Here is an 18,706-nt window from a genome sequence, read left to right on the forward strand (position 1 = left end):
CTGCTTTGGTGTCCCAGCAGATGGCATAATTCCATTTCAGATGGAGACAGCCTCGGGTGAAAAGGAGGGGTTAGATCAGCTGGTAAAGAGCATGCTGCAGAAAGAACCTGAAATTTCCTGACAGACTGATATTTAGACAGTGTGTGTCAAGAAATACAATTATTCAATCCTGAATAAATGAGAAGATTTAAAAACCTGCTGTACTGCAGCATGCAGGACTTTGCTTGACAGGGGCCAAATATGATTTTTCTATTGCTTCTGCCCAAGATGCTGGTTTGTTTTGTCCCCCCCTGTGCAGGCAATGATAAATTCCACAGTGCTGTGAAGATTTATCCACACAGCCTGCAGTGCTCTGACAACCTTGTCCCTGCTTCTGAACGACCCAAATACCGTATACTCTATCAGCTGCACATATGCTGTGTTCTGCTGCTTTTGTTACAGTTATCTCATTAAAAATAATCTTGTCTTCTTTCAAAACTGTTCATATTTTAATTAGGGGTTGCTGTTTTTTTCTCCTTATGACTCATTGGATGTTGCCTGGCTCAATATAGATTGTCCTTTGTATTGCTACATGCAATCTCCTTCAGGGAAGGATTTGCCGGGAAACAAATATTCAAAATTTAAAAAAGAGAGACAGAAAAAAAGGGAGAAAAAAAAAAAATTGAATGATTAATTTACTGACACACCAGGCTTCTGGATTTCTGTGTTGTATTTGCACATCAGAAGATAATTATCATCAAAGGCATTATATAAGTGCCCACTATTACCAAAATTCAAATTCTGTAATTAGATCTCAATTGTATTTTAACAAAACACAAAGCCAGAACAGGTTCCAGACATCTTACTGCCTTTGGAGTCACTGATGCATTGTCTTCTTAAGGTGCCACATCCACCAGGCATTGATATAGCTGGGGGACAAAGTGACCCCCCTCCTTTATTTCTCTTCCTAAATGAATGAATGCCAGCCTCTCTTATGAAGCCATGTGAAGACAAATAAATAAAAACTGAAGTAAAATAATGGGGGTTTGCCACATTTCCCAGAGTGTGTGGACACAGGTCCCTTGCCAGCACAAGTGTTGACTCTGGGTCTCTCCCTTCCCATCACCTCGCCAGCTGCTGCACTCCCCTTGGCTGCCCCTCTGCTCACATTGAACTTGGTCTTCCCATCCTGGTTCATCTCAGTTAAAGCACATTAGAGAGTGATGCTGTAGCAATAGATTCAAAGCATCAGTGCTCCCTAGTACAATGGCAATTAGTGGAGGGCAGTGGAGGACAGAAGCCTCAAGTCTGAGCACCAGTGAGAGGCACCCACATGGGCAGAGCAAAGAGCTGCCACCATGCTGGCTAGCCGTGATGCTCCCCATGAGCAGAGCAGGTATCTCCCACACTGCTCCCTGCCCACAAAGCAGATTCTCCACAAATAATATCACTGGTATGTGGAATAACTTTAATCCTCTCCTGGAGCTAAAGTTTGCTTCGTTTAATCACAGTGTGCCACATCAATTTCATCAAAACCAGAAAAAAGAAAAGAAACACCCCTCAAGTCTGATTTTGTTCTGGATTTTGCAGATCAATACTTTTGTTTTTTCTTGTGTTAAACAATGTGAATGGAGTTGCAGTGCTGTAATAAATATAAACCAGAACATCAAATTCTTTCTTCATTTTTTTACCTACAGGAGGTAAAACCTGCTGAGTACCTGTCAGCAGGCAGCTGGACAGCTAGATTTGTCTCTCCCATGGACAGCTAGCTTCCTAATTCACTTGCCTTCCTTTCTATAATTTTCCAGAATATCTCATACAGTACTTAAATAGTTTTAATGAGACAGTATTGTTTGCTACACTGTTGCTCCAGTGTTAAAAGACAAGTTTCCCATAATCTTTTTTTTTTTAAAAAAAAAGCAGTAGTGAATGAGCCATCCATCACACCAACATGACTGTAACCAGGCTTCATTTAGAGCTGAGCAATTAATTTATTCAATCTATTTTAGTATTTTAACTGAATTCTTTTGACAAATTGATCACACACAGACTGAGATTTTCTTTGACTCAATCATAACTCTTGACTTTTATTTTTAACATGACAATTAGGTGAGCAAATCTTAGTCTGAGTCCTGTTGAATTTTAAGCTGCTTTTGAAGGAAGCACTTCTGTTCCTGGCTGGTTGGAGAACTCTCTGACTCAGGTTTTTAATAAAAGCATTCTCTACTAGGAAGTAAAATTCCCTATCTGCTAATATTCTGCACATAGGTGATTTTGCAGTTGCTGCAGTGGTCTGGCGAGCCCTGTGCCAGCAAATGTGTTTGCCAGAGCACTTGGGGAAGCCCGCATCAAGAACAGCATGTTTGAATGTTTATACAGGCCCAATATCAATTATGCCCTGATTGTTGATTACATTTCATTTCATTACTTAGATCTTTAGTGAAAATGAAAGTGTTAAGTGAAACACAATAACCCCGCTGTGTTTAAATATAGTTTGCCTTTACAAATCACAGTTCCACTGTTCGTGCTAATTGCTAGTTCTTTACTGCTCAGGACAAATACCCTCTCTGAGCTATCAAGCTGTTTTCTTTGTGCCACTTCCCAAAGTTTTTTCCTTTTAAAATCTGATTTTTTCAGTTTCTGAGAAATACATTTTGAAAACACAAGCTGGTCTTATTAAAAAGGTGATTTCAAATATCAACAGCCTTTTAGACCAGAGTACCAGAGTATAAATTTGGTTTCTACTTTTCCATTTGGAGTTTCTCTCTTGCAACAGGGCAGAGTTGGGCTGTTTTTCTCTCTCTTTTGCTGCTAGACTTTTCTAAAATTAATCATTAACCAATTCTGCACCTAAAACAAAGTCCAGTTGATTACAGATGCCTGATACAGACTACATCATATAAAATTCAATGCATTTTTAGAGTATGACATCCTGAGCTGTTAATTTCATATTCAACACAGGCATTACTAAAGGACAAGTTTATGCCATATTGTGTGCATCTTCCTGGGTCAATCATACATACAGATTCCCACGAGGAAAAAAAAATCCATTTCTCTAGATTTTCATGGTTTCAACTAAAAAGGTAAACTATTTTTTAAGAAATACAGGATAGCTTAGATTGTATTACTGCATCTTCTTCCCCTCTTGATAGCCTCTCTCTGGTTATCTTCAGCATCTTCAGTGCAAACCAATTGGTGTGGATCTGTGCTGCACATACAACAAAGGGGTCTCTTTCACCGATTGTTCCCATCATTCCAGCATTGCAAATAATTTTCTAAAAATCCTCCTTCTCATTCAGTGAGATTTGCATCTGTTATTACAGACTGCAGAATAAAACATAGGCTCGTGCCTTACTTACCCCAAGATAATGGCCATCGATAAACACAACAGGAAGTGAGGGAACCTCACAGACCCTCCTGCACCTTTCATCTAGTTCTTTTCCATAGTCACTGTTCAGAGCAATGTTTTTTTCTTCAAATTTAACTCTGTGGTTTTGAAAGATCTTTCTAACCAGTTCACATCTTTCAAAAGTGGTTCTCACTACACGAAGGCTGGTAGTATAAATTACTATGCGGCCAAATTCTAGCACTGTTGATACCTGGGGGGAAAAAAAAAAAAAAAAAGTAAGTTCCAATTACATTAAATGAAGTGTTAATAGCTTCCAGGAACTGAGCAATTTCATTTAAAATATTATTTAAGCAAAAATATACATCTTGAAAACATTGTCCTTTTTTCAAATATAATGATGGAAAGGGAGGAATTAAGTTCTTGCAATCACTAGTTTAAGGCAATTAAAGCTGTTCGCCTAATAAGTAAGATGCAACTCTACTTTTTTTGGTGAATCAAGCCCAACATTTTCAAGAAACAGATAAATTTTAGATCCTAGTGGACTTCCAAATGTGAAAAAGTCATCATCCTGTTGCTGTTGTCCTGTACACAGTCACCCCTCCTTTCCCAAGTACTAAAATACAATGCTGTGGGTTAATGCCCTCTCACCTATTACAACACAAATTCTTCAAAGCTGCAATAGTAATGTGAATGTAGGACTCTTCTGTTTTCAGAAATGTCTGACTCTGTTGTAACAGTGCTTGCACAAACACAGTCTGGTAGCATCCAAACTAAGTCTAAACCTGCTAGCTCAGGTCTTGTAGACAGTCTCCTTTAAGCAACAACAAGAGCCTAAGCTTAACTCCATCATGTCCATGAGCCAACACTAACTTAAAATACTTTAGGTGTCTCCATGCTGAACTATATTATGAATGCAGAGGGGACAGATATATCCCTGATTTTTAGTGGTGATTCATATCAAATCACTCTAACATGCAACCAACAATAAAAAAGTACATTTTGTGTGTATTCAGTGTCCGATTCAAAGTCCACTGCATCTATGGAAGGCAGTTGCCTTGGCTGTAATAAGTTTCATACTGCAATTTAGATTTTACTTTTTAATGCCCTTCTTCATATTTAAAAGTTTATGTCATATATTTCCTTTCTGGGATGAAAACAATTAGGGAGGGTAAATACTACAGGGCTTAGTTTGTCCAAGAGAGTGGTACATTTTCAAAAAACCTGAGAATTGTTTCTTTAAGCAAAGATATTATGTTCAGATAAACAGCTAAAATCCTAACTTTTTTAAAAGGTGGTAAGGCATTTCCAAGATTTTTTAATTATGCATTATATTAATCAAATTATATTTAATCACTTCAGCAGTATTCCAGGAGCAAAACCACAAGTTAGAAAATATTAGGCAAAGATACCTGTAACGCACTGTGGCAATCTGCAGAAAATTAACATTGATGGGCAAATACATAATTTTTTAACTATGACATGTAATAACTTCAAAGACAAAGTTGAGAAGTTGGGTAGATACCATTGAAGATTTTGTCAAATAATGAAATCATGATTTATCTTAATACATAAATGTAGAATATAGTCATTGAAAAAATCATATTCTGCTTAGAAAGGTGTTTACAAAGTTTGATGTATGGTGAAGAGTTCTCAGGAAAAACACTTGTGTTTTACAGATCACTTACAGATCATTGGAAGTGTATTTGCAAACATATGTAATTTATCAGCTCTCTGTCTCCTGTTCTGGGAAGAAAGCACATTGTGATAGGTCAGTATTTATTTCTCTTTGAATAGGTGTCAGAAATTGAATTTTAGGAGCAAATGTTATAAAAAGTGGGCTACTTTTCTCCAGCCTGTTTGCTAAATCAAAAATCTGTTACAATGCTACTGCAGTATTGACTCTTCTCCAGCATATTTTCACATGTTCCAAGTGAGGGGATTAGCTTGTCTTCTACTTATAATACAAGTACTCCACATAAACACTGCCAAATATTTTAGTAACCATGTATGGGTTGCTGGAAGGGAGAGTTCATCCTTTTCAGAAGTAACCAAAAAGAGTTCTTAAAATATTCCTTCAAAAGTTAATTTTACATACTCATTTTTTTCTCCTCTTAGGAGTGAAAATACATATTGAAGTGTAAAACTGTTCAACACGATGGAAATTCTTGTTCCTTCACAGCTCTAATCTCTAATGTTGTTTGTTCCCAGACACTGGCGGCTGGCAGCATAGATACCGACGGTCATTATCTAGCGAAGAATCAGGACTGTGGTGTCCCTACAAGCATACAAATAAGCAGCTGAAGACATGGAAAAATGGAAAGTTGTAAAGTGATCTGGAAAGCTATCAAGTGGAAGGTGTGTATGCACAGTCACTTTTATGTTTACTCCTTTATTTCTTCCTAATGTGGTAGTGAAGAAATACCCTTGTTTGCTCTGCACAGAAGTATCAAGGACATTGACTAAATAACTCTTTAGGGAAATTTTAGTAAACACCTATTTTTCTGTGCTACAAACACACAGACCTTCTTCTTGACAGGACTTTATCATACCAGGGAATATCCTGCCTGTCACCTGTCTTGAGCCACACTGGTAATTAAGAATAGGAGTCAAGACAGTTAGAGATTTACATGTTTTTTTCTTAATGAGAATCTATGCTAATTCCTATTTCGCTACCAAATTTAATGACTACACCCTGCAATAATTAATGACTAGAATATTTTCTTGAAGTAAATCAGTAGAATAATGTTTGAACACTGTACTTTTCCTTCCTAGATTGGAACTGTGGCAAAAACATAATAAATGTAAACAAATAAATAGAAAGACATTTTAGAATAATAATTTTTACAATTTTGCATAACAGACTTCAAATTAGAATTATCTCGTATAACCTGCAAATTCACATAAAATTTTAGCTGAAGTTTAAGAGAAGGTAATTCTCTGGTTAATGGGCACAACAAAACTTTACTCAGGCGGTGTAAATCAGACAGAAGATTTAGACCAACTTACATTGACCACTTTCTCCCACTTCCTGTGAGTGGAACTCAGGCTGTGTAAATCAGACAGATGAACAAGCCAGAAGATTTAGACCAACTTACACTGACCACTTTCTCCCACTTCCTGTGAGTGGAATTCTCATTGAAACCTGAAGCTTATGGAAAACATTAAGCCCCATGCACATGGGCCAAAAGGGTGTTTCAGAGAAGATGTTGATGTAGAAAGACTGCCAAGGAAGGGATTTAAGATAAGCCCCATGCACATGGGCCAAAAGTGTGCTTCAGAGATGTTGACGTAGAAAGACTGCCAAGGAAGGGATTTAAGATTTCAGAGAGAAATAAAGTTGCTTTAGTAATTATCCTCTATGTCATTTACAGGTTTTAGTTTAACAGCACAGTGTTGTTGTCTCCCAAAGGGTCCAAAGGCAGTATCTGTTTCATTGCATCACCCTGAAGAGCTGGCATTTTGCCTGGGAGCTTCGAGTAGGCAGCACCAGCAGCAGCTTGACCTGCATGACTTCATGAGCCATGAGGATGATCCAAGGGCTGGAGCACTTCTATGAGGACAGGATGAGAGAGTTGGGGCTGTTCAGCCTGGAGAAGAGAAGACTTCAGGGAGATCTTATAGTGATCTTTTTTAAAAGAAATCCTGGTAACCAGTGTAAGTGTAAAACAACAAATATATTACAGAATATGTGAATCTCCAAGTTGTTCCAATATTTGGGATATTTAAAAAAAAAAAAAGGTATATTACTAGAGTTGCAGAGATATTAAATATTTGGGAATCATACTCCTAAAATAAGTGTTTGAGAATTTATCTTTTCTGTATAACAGCTACCATGACAATAATAACAGACTTCTCAGTAAATCTGAAAATATTCTATAACACTCAGATGTTTCCATGGTGCTTCTGAAAGCCTATTAAATATGTACACCACGAAACTCCCACAGACGTCTCTGGGTTCAGACGTTCCCACTGTATCTTATCCCTGGTTTCTGGGTCCAGCTGCAACTGAAGTAGCAGCCAAAAGGGCCTGTGTTTCTCTAATAGTCCCACAGCTACCCTGGTCCTGACTAGGACCCCCAGTCTGAGCAGATATCACTCACATTCCTATTTGTGAGGGGAATTTATACAATTAATTACTGAGTAATAGTACTAGATTATTTCTTCAGCATATTTGTCATGAATTGCTTTCCCAAGGCTACAGATTTTCTTTAGTATCATTTATGACATTTTTATGTTTGCCTTGCTGACTTTGAGTGGCTCTTTATCTTTGGACCAAAACTCGTAACGTGGATACTTTTGCAGCACAGCTAAGAGCTGGTCAAATTCAGAGCAGGAGAACTGGTCCACACCAATGCATTCCTGCTTGTGTAAGGACCATTGCTGGAGCTTGGGGCATAAGCAACTGCTTGTTAAACAGTAGTAACATCTTCTTTTTTAAAACTTCTGTATATTACCGTGTCTGCAAGCAAGTAAACAGACAAGCCCAGCAGTAAGAGGAATACTCATGGTGTTTGCCTCATTTTTATTTCATTGCAAATAAAAGCTATGACAGCAACACTACAAAAGTATTCATGGCTTTTTTTTTTTTTTAATACTCCCTCTGAATAGAAGGTATAAACCTGTGTTTTAACCTCACTGGTGTGAAAAGAATATCTATTTACATTCATATCCATATATAATTTATTTCAGTGGTGGTGTTACCTGCAACTTTACAATTAGTTCTTTTAAAGTACTGATTTTATTCCTATGCTTATTTCCCATAAGAAATGCAAAAAAACCCCCAAAACCTAGCTCTATTTTTTTGCATTACATGAGTAACTCTATTCCAGCAAAAGCAGAATATTTTTTTGCTAAGTTTAATGGGTATAATACTTTGGAAAAAGCTGAAATGCTAATGCCAACCTTTATCACATATGAGATTTTTAAAGGTTTTTACTATGTTTGGATAGAACATTCAACTAATGTTATTTATGCGGTAGTGAATTGCTTCTGTGACCTAAATCAATGGCTGATATGCCCTTCTCTGTCTCAGAATATCATCTTTCAACATCTCAGAGTGCGCTACTGAAATATGCACCTCTTGGCTTTGTAACTAGATACTATCAGACTGGCAGAAGTATCTGCTGTCCACCAGGTCAGCTGAGGCAGGAATCTAGAGTGCATTGCAAACCCTCTGCCAGAGATGCTTCAGTGAGTAAATGCAGCATTCATGAACTAAAGAAAATGTTGAGCAAGAGAAGATTAGTATAGATACATATATATATGTACGTATGCATATATGTATAGATACATATATATGTATGAATGCATATGTGTGCACACGTATGTATTTTTATGTATGCTTGTATGTTGACAGGCTTTCAATTAAGCTGTTCACTTCATAATAGGTATTTCACAGCTGCTAGTTTGAACTAGTATCAATAACTGACTGGCAAGCAGAATTGTTTTGGATTTTTTGTTTTTATTTTCCATTCAGAAATAGAAGGGAAGAGCTATGACTTTCTTGTTGAACAAATTTTGCAGAAAAAAAAATCAATTTAAGTATTTCATTTCTGCAAGATTGAAAAGCTTTTATTAGCTTTTGAGTTTTAAAAGGTTTTCAAAATATATACTAAAAGTAATGTATTTTTTTCTGAAAAGCTTATTTTAAAGTAAAAAGTTGTCACCAAAATGTTTCAATTTTTTTCTACATGCCACTTTATCAGACCATAGATGTTTTAAAAAATGCATAGCTTTTAATGAAAAGAATACTTTTAATCATGTCACTGTTTAGATGAAAATGTGTAAGTCTTTGAATAAGATGGCTGGAGACTGAAGGTCTGCGTTCTAGTGAAAACTGTAATATTTGCCATCACAACAACATATTACAATGCTAATGGAGTTGTGAACCACTCCGTTCTGTCTGTCACTACTGGTTGCCTGCTTCAAATTAAAGGTATAATGACATTTTTCAGAAAGAATTGAATCACTGGCCAGAAGACCTCTTCCAACAAACAGCCCTCATGGCCCAAAATAAAATGTTTTCCTTTGGCAGGTAAGCTCTATTTACGCATACAAGACAAATTGCAAGTGGTCCCCATCCATGGCATGCGCTCTCAAAACAAAATCACGTTTCCTTCCAGTTCACTGTTTGCAGTTCCAGCCCTCCATAAGCTCTCACACAGCAAAGCACAGTGCTCACTTAAATTTAAATGTAAGCACTCTCTTAAGTGTTTTGTTACATTAAGGTTATAGGCCTGTTTCAATTGTCTTCAAGGACCTGGCACTATGTCAATATTCAGGAAAACTCAGAACATGAACTTTATTCAGTTCAGAAAACTGGGGTTTAGTAGAGCTCAGTAGAATAAAGACTAAATTTCTGCAATAGTGCAAGTCATATACTCAAGTCAACGCATGTACTGACCTTCTCTTAAATGCATCCCTTCAAAAATACTACACTTTCTCTTATTCACTTTTGGTAATTACAAGAACCATAAGTGTAGAACTTGGTGTCTATGACCCTGTGTGATTGGGACAGTAAAATGATGTCACCAGTTATCATCTTCATAACCATCAGCCAGCTGTGAAGGTCTATTGATACCAACTGACAAGTGAGGGCATCAAAAGCTGTGGTCCTAAACAAAGGAACCAGAGAGTCTGGGACACTCCCAAATATAGACAAGTGATTTGCTTTCCCTAAGAAAGTGGTCAGGTCACTGTTTCACAAATACCTGTGTGCCTTTGGTCTGCCTGTACTCTGGCACTCATCTCTCCAACAAACCAGCAGCCCTAGGAACACATTCATTTCCAAAAGCTCTGTAGGAGCACAGGCTCCTCTGCCTGATCAAGTGGGCCAGCACAGGGCACGAATAATCTCATTTTTTTTCCCATTTCAGTATCAACTCTGAGGAGCTGGTCACAGTTATAGAGAAAGACTGTGATCCAGCAAGAACCTGAATACCTTGATCTTCTAAATGCTGGGCAACTGTCATCTCGCTTACCTATGCACGCACCACATACTGCTGATTGTAAAACAGCACAGTTTTACCTCCTTAAGGTTGTCATCCTCAAAATTGTTCAAAAATTGCAGCATAGAATAGACAGTAGACCTAAGACATGGTATAGTATTTCTTTATATGTCTGTAATTCATTTGTACTTTTCTGGACGTATATCAGTTTGGGGGATGTCAATGAAAATAAAAAAAGTAATAATAATATTGCATGCGATATTTATACTGTTCCTTTCATCCTAAAATCACTTGATTAAATGCTAAAAAAAAGATAAAAAGGAGAGCTTTCAATCCTCTAGCACCATGTATGTGAGTGTTATGACCCTTTTTGTTCCTCAAACCATACAATACAACATCATACCTTTTTTTCTGCCACTGCAGGCTTTCCTACATATCTTCTGGCACAGATCACTGTTCAGGTGCTGTCAAAGTGTTTTCATTTCAAAGCAGAAAAAGTACGTACAGTAGCACAGCAAAGGAGTGCAGGGCATGACCCTGCCTCTCCCCGCTCTTTGTATTGCTTCAGCTAGTGGCAGGTACAGAAGGTACAAAGACTACAACTGCTTACCTCCTGATGTCCTTATTACTGTTCATCCAGCACACACCCATACAACCAGGCTACAGCCTGCTCTCAGGTGACCTGAGCTCAGTGTTATCTCCCTGGGGTTCATGGTCTCTGCTAGACCCTGATAACTCTGCTTGTGTAGACTTTCTGAAGTCAAAGTGCCAGTTACAGGTGTGGCACTGACTCTGGGGATAAAAGCAGCTCCTATTCAACAAGGTACAGTGATGCTGTGGAATTCAGCCAGGGCAACATTTATTACAGTGTTCAAATTAGTAGAAGGAAGATCGCTATTTGTCCTTGCCTAATTGGATTTTATTTATCAAGCTTTGGAAGGTCTATCAGTATTTTCTTATTAGTTTATTTATGCCATTCTGTATATGATCGGAACAAATTATACCTTTGAATATCAGAAGCAGAAGATAATCCTGTGAGTAATTCTAACCTAGTCTGCAATTCTCCTAGGAAGAAACAACACTGTGATATAATGCCTGTTTCTCTCTTTTGCTTGCTTGCTCATTATTTCTCTCGGTTCATACTTGCTAATTCCACATGTCCAAGAAGCTCTTCCCAGAAAAAAAGAGAGCCTCTGGGAAGACTCTTGGCAATGTTACCTAGATTTGTAAGAAAGGAGAAGCATCTTTTTGTTGCAAAAGGACAGTGCCCACGAAGACTGAAGGGGAAGAAGGAAGAGCTACTGAAAATAGTTTTGTCGTCAGTAGTTTACATGAGGTAGTAGAAGTTGCTGGAAAAAGTAGCGTCCAACTATTTCCTCACACACCATGCAGTTCTTTGAACTATTCCTTTATTCAGCAGAGACCTGAAGCCAAACAAGTTTCACCCAGACTGTCCTGTAACACCAGTGAAGCTACCTGTGGTAGTCTGGAATATGGTGAGTAGGTTAAGATAGGTAATAGCTGAGCTGTTCACACTAGTTGAGTATTTCTGTCTTCTATACCTTACCTCTAGTCCTCATCAAATTAGTACACCTCATCTTTCTTTTTCTTTCCAAAAGAAATAGAGTGACTTAAGGGAAATGATCCTGAAGTGTCTTATGCTGCATAGTCAGCACAATGATGTATTTTATAGATTATAAAATATAAGCATTTCGAGCATCAAACCACATCTCAGTAAAGTGTTATCTTTCATATCCCTTTTTTTGGAACAGCCAATTGCATCTATTCATGTGGTGTAGTGGAAGAAATTATTACAGTAAGGAGTAATAATGGCCAAAATATTGTCCTGGAAACAACAGATATCTCAATTGCCAAATGTGGTTTCCCTTTTTCAACTTCCATGCAAAGCCCTCAAATACAATTCTGGTGTATTGTGAAAAATCTTCAAATGATTCACTCACCCTCAAATACTGTTTATGTATCTATTAATGTTACTGCCTGAAATGTTGCTTGTAAGTGAAATATTATTACAGTGTTAATTGACAAAACACTCTTACACTGTCTTTAAATGCAGTTAAAAAATATTTCTCAGATAATTCAGTGATGGTCATAAGAACCAAATTATGGATATATCTTTCTTAACTGACTTTACTTCATTTTTTTTTCCATTATTTAAAAACCCTTCATTGTTGCAGAGATCTCTGTGATTCAACTTGCTAGCATCTTTTTCCCTTCTCATCAGCCTTACAAGGACATAAAGAAAAATACAATGTTAGGAAGCTCAAGGCAAATAGCAATAAAGTATTAGAGCCAAATAAATTGTCCCATGGGTAATCTTTTTACAGTTGAACTGTATAAACTTTGGACTGTCAATAACTTTGAAATTTCCACTGCCATTACAAATAAAATCTTTATGACTCCATCTATATCAGAAAAATCTGACATGTAATTCAGGGCAATTTTCTTAACAGCACTAGCCAGATATCCTGATTTCAGAACATTTTCATCAGCCAACAAAATCATCATGCAAAAATAATATGCAATTATTTTTTAGGATAGACAGATTCAGTTCTTTGCCATTTACAGCACAAAACTCCCAGTGCAATCTTAAGGCAGCAGTTAGGAAATGCTTAAACCAAGTTTCAGCAAGGCACATAATAACTTTATGTTTCATTTGCAAAGTGTGCTGTGGGATCTTACACCAAAATAGATACTTGAAACCTGATATACTATCTTACAGTCTTATTATGATCTCACCTACAAAATATGACTCTGGAGCCAAATATTTCCTCAATGATGTAAGAGTTAAAATCAGGATTTAGGTGTTGTCCCTTTGCTTTAGTTTCTTTGAGTATATCAATCATTATAAGCCACAGAAAGCATTATTCTAGGATTATTATTTTATATCAATTAGTTTGACTGATGATACAGATACATTTGGAGGTCTTTTTAGCCAGTCCAAATTGATAATCAAGATTCATCCCTGTAAAAGTAAACATGATAGAGAGAATGCTCTGCCATTCACAAGGCATTCATTACATAAAGTAAATGACACTGCAATATTTACTACAAGACACTATGCAAAGGGAAAATATTTGTCACTAATAAGGTTGACTGTAAATAAATTTCATAGAGTGATATTCTAGCTCTTGGTCCACTATTTCTTGAGCACACATCAGTAAAGATTCACTTGGATAAAGTTCCATGGGAGTTTCTCAGTGTATGCCTTTTACCCAATACAGTGTTAGCTTGTCAGGTGAGCAAAGTGGCCTCAAACCACATGGGAAGTATATTTGCTTTTTCTTATATTGGTCTTCACCTTTACTGAGAACTTGACTGCTTCTCAGCCTTCAGTGGCAGTGCCATGGCACAACTCAGGCTTGTTCTTTCATCTCTTCATTCAGTAACTGTAATGTCAGCTCTGAAATTAACTGATCACTAAAGGGGAGAGTAAAGGAAGTTAAAAATTGTTCTGATGTTGCTCATGAAACAGCTTGTTCACCTACTACCCTCTTCTTCCCTGATCAATTAATTTCAGAGTAACAAGACCTCCTATAAAAGAGGAAAGGTGCAGGGATTACTTTACTTATAAACACAGTATTTGCAAAATGGCTCTTTGGAGACAATGAACAGCACTAACCTATAAGATTTTTATTTCCAGAAAAACAAACTCACTTTTTCAGTGGGGAAATGCTGCTGTTTCTAAGAAGTCATTTTTACTTTTCATAGCTGTTTTGCAATATATTTAATATGAACATGCTTAATATCTACCTGTCCTAACAACAAATTTTCTTTGGCAATGAGCTATTCCATATTTCCTCTCTGTGCCTACTCTGTGTTGAAAGACTGATTATAGTGTGCTGTAAACTGGCATCAAACTAGGGAAACAATTGTTTTCTACAGGTACAGTGTTAGGAGGAGAGTTATAAGCTAGTTTTAATAATATTTGATTATCTGCTATGTTTGATAAATGACTTTCATCTGAACAATCTGAGTAACAATATAAACAATTTCTCCTTGTTTGATCTAATCTCTAGATCAGGAAATTGAAATGTATACTTCTGCAAAATTGTATTATAGTGTTACAGGAGATATAAGCTCTCTGATTTGCTTCTTGGGACTTTGACTGTATAAAACAAATGCTAATTAGAATCTTCCATTAAATTTTAATACCATGGCTTACAAAGTAGGATACAGATGAGGAGCTAAATTCGGGAAAATTCAATGGTAAAAACTGCAAAAATTTTGCAAAACTTCAAATTCCTTTGTCATTAGGACAGAAGTTCTGATGGAAAACTGTGTTAGAGTTTGTTCTTCTGGCTAAAACAAAGTTAGTAAGAAAATTCACCATAGATGTGGCTAATATATAGGTATTTTAAGTTGTAGTCAAAAGAATGAACAAAGGATTATTCTTAATGTTGGTCACCAATTGGTGGTGTTGCACTATAGTGTAAAAAAAAACTACTTCCTCCCTGTCATCTGGCTTTGCCAAACCTTCTGAATGCAAGCTATAATTGAAAACTTATGTCTCCCTAGTCTTTTTTTCTGTTCTCTTTACTTCAGAGAACTGACCAGATTGGAGACTAAGCTTTCCTTCCCCTCCAGCAAGCCTGATTGCTCTTCATCTTTCTTCTAGGTTGAAGTCATCTCTCAAGATTTTAACACCCAATTTTCCCCAGGCCTCCAGGAGAGATTTGTACTTCCTCCAACACTGCCAGCATGTGGAAGTCTTTCTTCTCCTGCCTCTCGCTTTTTGATTTATTCTCTCAAGACAAAGTACATCACTGCCACACTTGACATTTCTGGCAGCTATTGAGGAGCTGATTTAAGTGCAATCCCTTATCTTTTTAGAAGATTTATGTAAGGTCAAAATTACAAGCCTGTGCTGCAGACAAGCTGCAAGAATGGCTAAGATTTCCATGGTGCCAGCTCAGAAATAGCTGGTGCCTCCTTATAACCTTTCAGTAAGGCTGAGTATATAATGAATCAGCCAAAACGGGACAGAAGCCCACTAGAGGACTCACACCACTAAACAGACAGACCTCCCCAGACCAAACCAAATGAACCACTGTTCATTTGCAGTGAACACAGTTTCCAGGTTTCTGGACATGTCTTACTGAAAGTGTCACATACATCCTATCCTTTATGATGATCATCAACATGCGTTGCCCTGGAGCATGTATAATGTAACCATTTCAGATGAACTCTGCTTTTCTGGTGCAAACTAGTGCCACAAGCTAAGCCAGGAAGAGATTGAGCCAAAACCTTCAAAGCTTTGTATTGCTTGCAGTTTATGCCTGGAATGTGATTAATTCAAAGTGCTGCTTCCCTCTCTGGTAGATTTGTTGAGGAATTCTGTGAAAGCAAGTTAGCACATTTACCTAATGAACTTAACAAACACTGAAAATGCAAGGTACTTAAAATCATTGCAGAACATCTCCATTGCTATCACACCAGCTTTTCAGGCTTCACAGCAACATTCCAAGCTCTGACAATCACAGGTCTTTTCATTTCCCTCCAAGATGTCTCTGTGAATCCAGATAGCAGGAAATTTTGTGCAGCATCTCACAGCTAAACTTAGTTTTTCTCCACAGGTATTTGATTTATCTCCTGAATTCCCTCTACAATATCAGTGTTCCTATTTTATTCCTCTCCAGCCTACCCCATATATTCACAGTCACAGACCTTTCATAACTACCAGTTGAGATTTTGTGCAAATTACTTTATCTCAGTACCTATAACCCAGTCAGTCCCATTTGCCATGATCTTGGTTTCCACTAGTTCTTCTGGCTCTTGGTTACCTTCATCTTTCCAAATACCACTACAGAATAACTTATCAACTTTACTTAGAGAGGTTTCTCCAAAGATACTTCAGTTACCTTCACCATCTTAGAGAAGAGAAGGACCTCAGCTTCCCCCACCAATAACCTCTTGTGTTTTATTCATTTACTCTCAACATAGTTTTCTGTCTCATCTACTGCACTGTTTGATGTAAGCTGCATTCCTTTAAAAATCACCAGATACAAAGTATTTCCTAAAGTTTTGAGGTATTTGACTATGTGTAAATAATTTGCACTAAAATTCACACCCAGTCCACAGAAAGCATCTATGAACCATGATGGCTTATCAGTCGTGAGACTGAAACTTGCCACTTCTACAAGAAGAATATTATTTCTGGCAGATGTGGCCTGTGTTGTGACAGGTCTGAATACAGTTTTGATGTCTACAAAAATGTACAACATTATGTTGTTGCATGAACTGTGTGACCATTTGGAGGTCTTTTAATTTAGGTTTAAATTTTGGCCTGAACTTTCATTGCATGTTAGACTCATTTTGGCTCGAGTAGTATGTCTGATCTATGCAAAACTAAGCAGACATAACTTTTCAATTATCCTGGTGAGGGGTTATGATTGTGTTATATCAACAAGAAAGGAAAGGAAAAGTTGTTTGCTGTTTGCGGCTGTTTACTTGGAGACAGTTTTCTCAAAACAGCAGCACAAGAGTTTATGTAGTATGCCTTTGATACAAGAAAGATACGGGAATTTTTAAATGTCTGCAAAAATTGGGAAGTCAAGCAAAATGTGAAAAAAAAAAAGGTAGATTAACTGTTTATCGTTCCTACAAATTTTGTATTTGTACTAACAGACAATATGTAGTTAGAGAACATGCAGATTATAAGGTCACTATTACTACTCTAAACTACCTTGCAAACAGAAACTAATTAATGTAAGAGAGAAAAGTCTACTGCATGTCACCTAAAGAAATGCTGCCATCAGTAAATTAAAAATGTATGGCCTGAGCTGCGTAACATATGCCTGCCCAAAGCTACATCTAAAGAGTGTGGAAGACCAGAGAACTGAGACAATGGATAACAGATGGGTCATGAAAAGAATGTTAATATTAATTATACAAATTTAAATAAAGTGCAGGCCCTGCATATCTGAGAATAAGCATCTACTCTTAGAAGATTTGTCCTAGATTACACTATTTAATTTCCTTGCTTAACAGCTATGAGTTACTGCTTGGTGATAAAAATTATATGTAGGAGTTTGGAAAATAATTATTCAACATTTGTTCAATGTTTATTTCACCTCTATCTCTTTATCACTAGCAACAGGGAGAAACAGACTGAGTAAAATGAGAACTGAGCTTCAGTAAAATGGAACTTTTTCTCAAGTTTAGAAAACATTTTTCAATTGTTTCACTCATTTTTTTCTGAACCTTTCTGGTTCCTGGTTCTAGTTGGAACAAGAAGGACTGGAAATAAAAGAAAAGAGCATGTAGGTCAGTTTGAAAGATTTCTGACTAGCCTTTAGTGTTTGGTCACCTGCCCAAAAAAGACTTTTAACATATCCAGACTTGCCTATTTTTGGTTGTATGTATGAAATACTTGAATACATTACTAGATATTTTTCTTGCGTAAGCTATTTTTGTTGCTGTCAGTTCACATTTTAAGGTACTTTGGGGCCTGCTTTTTAATAATATGAGTAGGATTTGTCAAATATGTTTAATTGTCTTGAGCAGGGATGCTTTGTCCTGCTACTTACTCAGTTTAGTGGTAATTATACTATTCACTTATGAATCGTTTCCCATTATGTCACCCTGAATTATCAGGAAAACCACAATACATTTGTCTTAAACAGCAGTCTTAGCTGCTGGGCCCAAATCCTATTTTATCTTGTCATAAGCAGCTTTTTCATTTGCTTCTTATTTATCACACTGTTCAAGATGTTTGAATCTTGAGTTGCCTGTCTGGAGGGGACTATTGGGCAGCTTGTGTCCTATTTGAGAATATTCTGTAAGTAAGGATGGCTTTAGCTAGAAGTGAACTAAATCAAGACTTGCTGAGGGCTTGCAGATGAAGATGCATGATATCACAGCTCGTGGAACAGTTAGCAAACAGCATGGCTCCAAGTGAGTCCTGGTTTGAGCACGCTGACCCCATCTGTCCGTAATCACTGCTGCTTCACTCAGTAGAACATTTCATACTGCAGAGAAACAGAGTTGTGTTGATCAGCAGCAAATGGCTGTCACAAAAATTACTATGCCTACTCTGACCCTTTTCTTTTTAACTTGGAAGCAGCTTTGAAAAACCCTCTTTACTGTTCTCTGGCAGGCAGATTAAGTTAAAAAATAAAATGGTTGCTATATCTTCCTTCTTTCTCCTTTCTCCTCTCTTTCACCAGTCCCTTGCTCATCCTTTCTAAAATATTACCTGAGTATCCTTAGAGAGACTGATAGATGCTAATAACATAGTAACAATCATAATCATAATATATACCTACATGCATACATACATACACCGATCTCTGACTCAGTCATTTTACATTTAAGCATAGCCAGGTGCAGCTTATTCATGCAGTGATCGCCTTTATAGTTCCCAAATGTCAAATACAGTTTGGTTAACTGAAAGGTACTAGTGGTCTATGAA

At 37.1% G+C, this 18,706-nt stretch overlaps 1 protein-coding gene across 1 annotated transcript in view; it reads right to left on the reverse strand.

Annotated features, from left to right (window-relative positions):
• Window positions 1-18,706, reverse strand: part of GRXCR1 (glutaredoxin and cysteine rich domain containing 1) — a 42,469-nt gene that overhangs the window by 8,649 nt on the left and 15,114 nt on the right. Inside the window, exon 3 of the mRNA XM_010162519.1 lies at window positions 3,339-3,578. Coding sequence (XP_010160821.1) covers window positions 3,339-3,578 — 240 coding nt within the window. The remainder of the gene's footprint in view (window positions 1-3,338; window positions 3,579-18,706) is intronic.

Source organism: Antrostomus carolinensis, unplaced genomic scaffold, assembly GCF_000700745.2.
Source record: "Antrostomus carolinensis isolate BGI_N321 unplaced genomic scaffold, ASM70074v2 scaffold3370, whole genome shotgun sequence".
NCBI classification, from domain to species: Eukaryota; Metazoa; Chordata; class Aves; order Caprimulgiformes; family Caprimulgidae; genus Antrostomus; species Antrostomus carolinensis.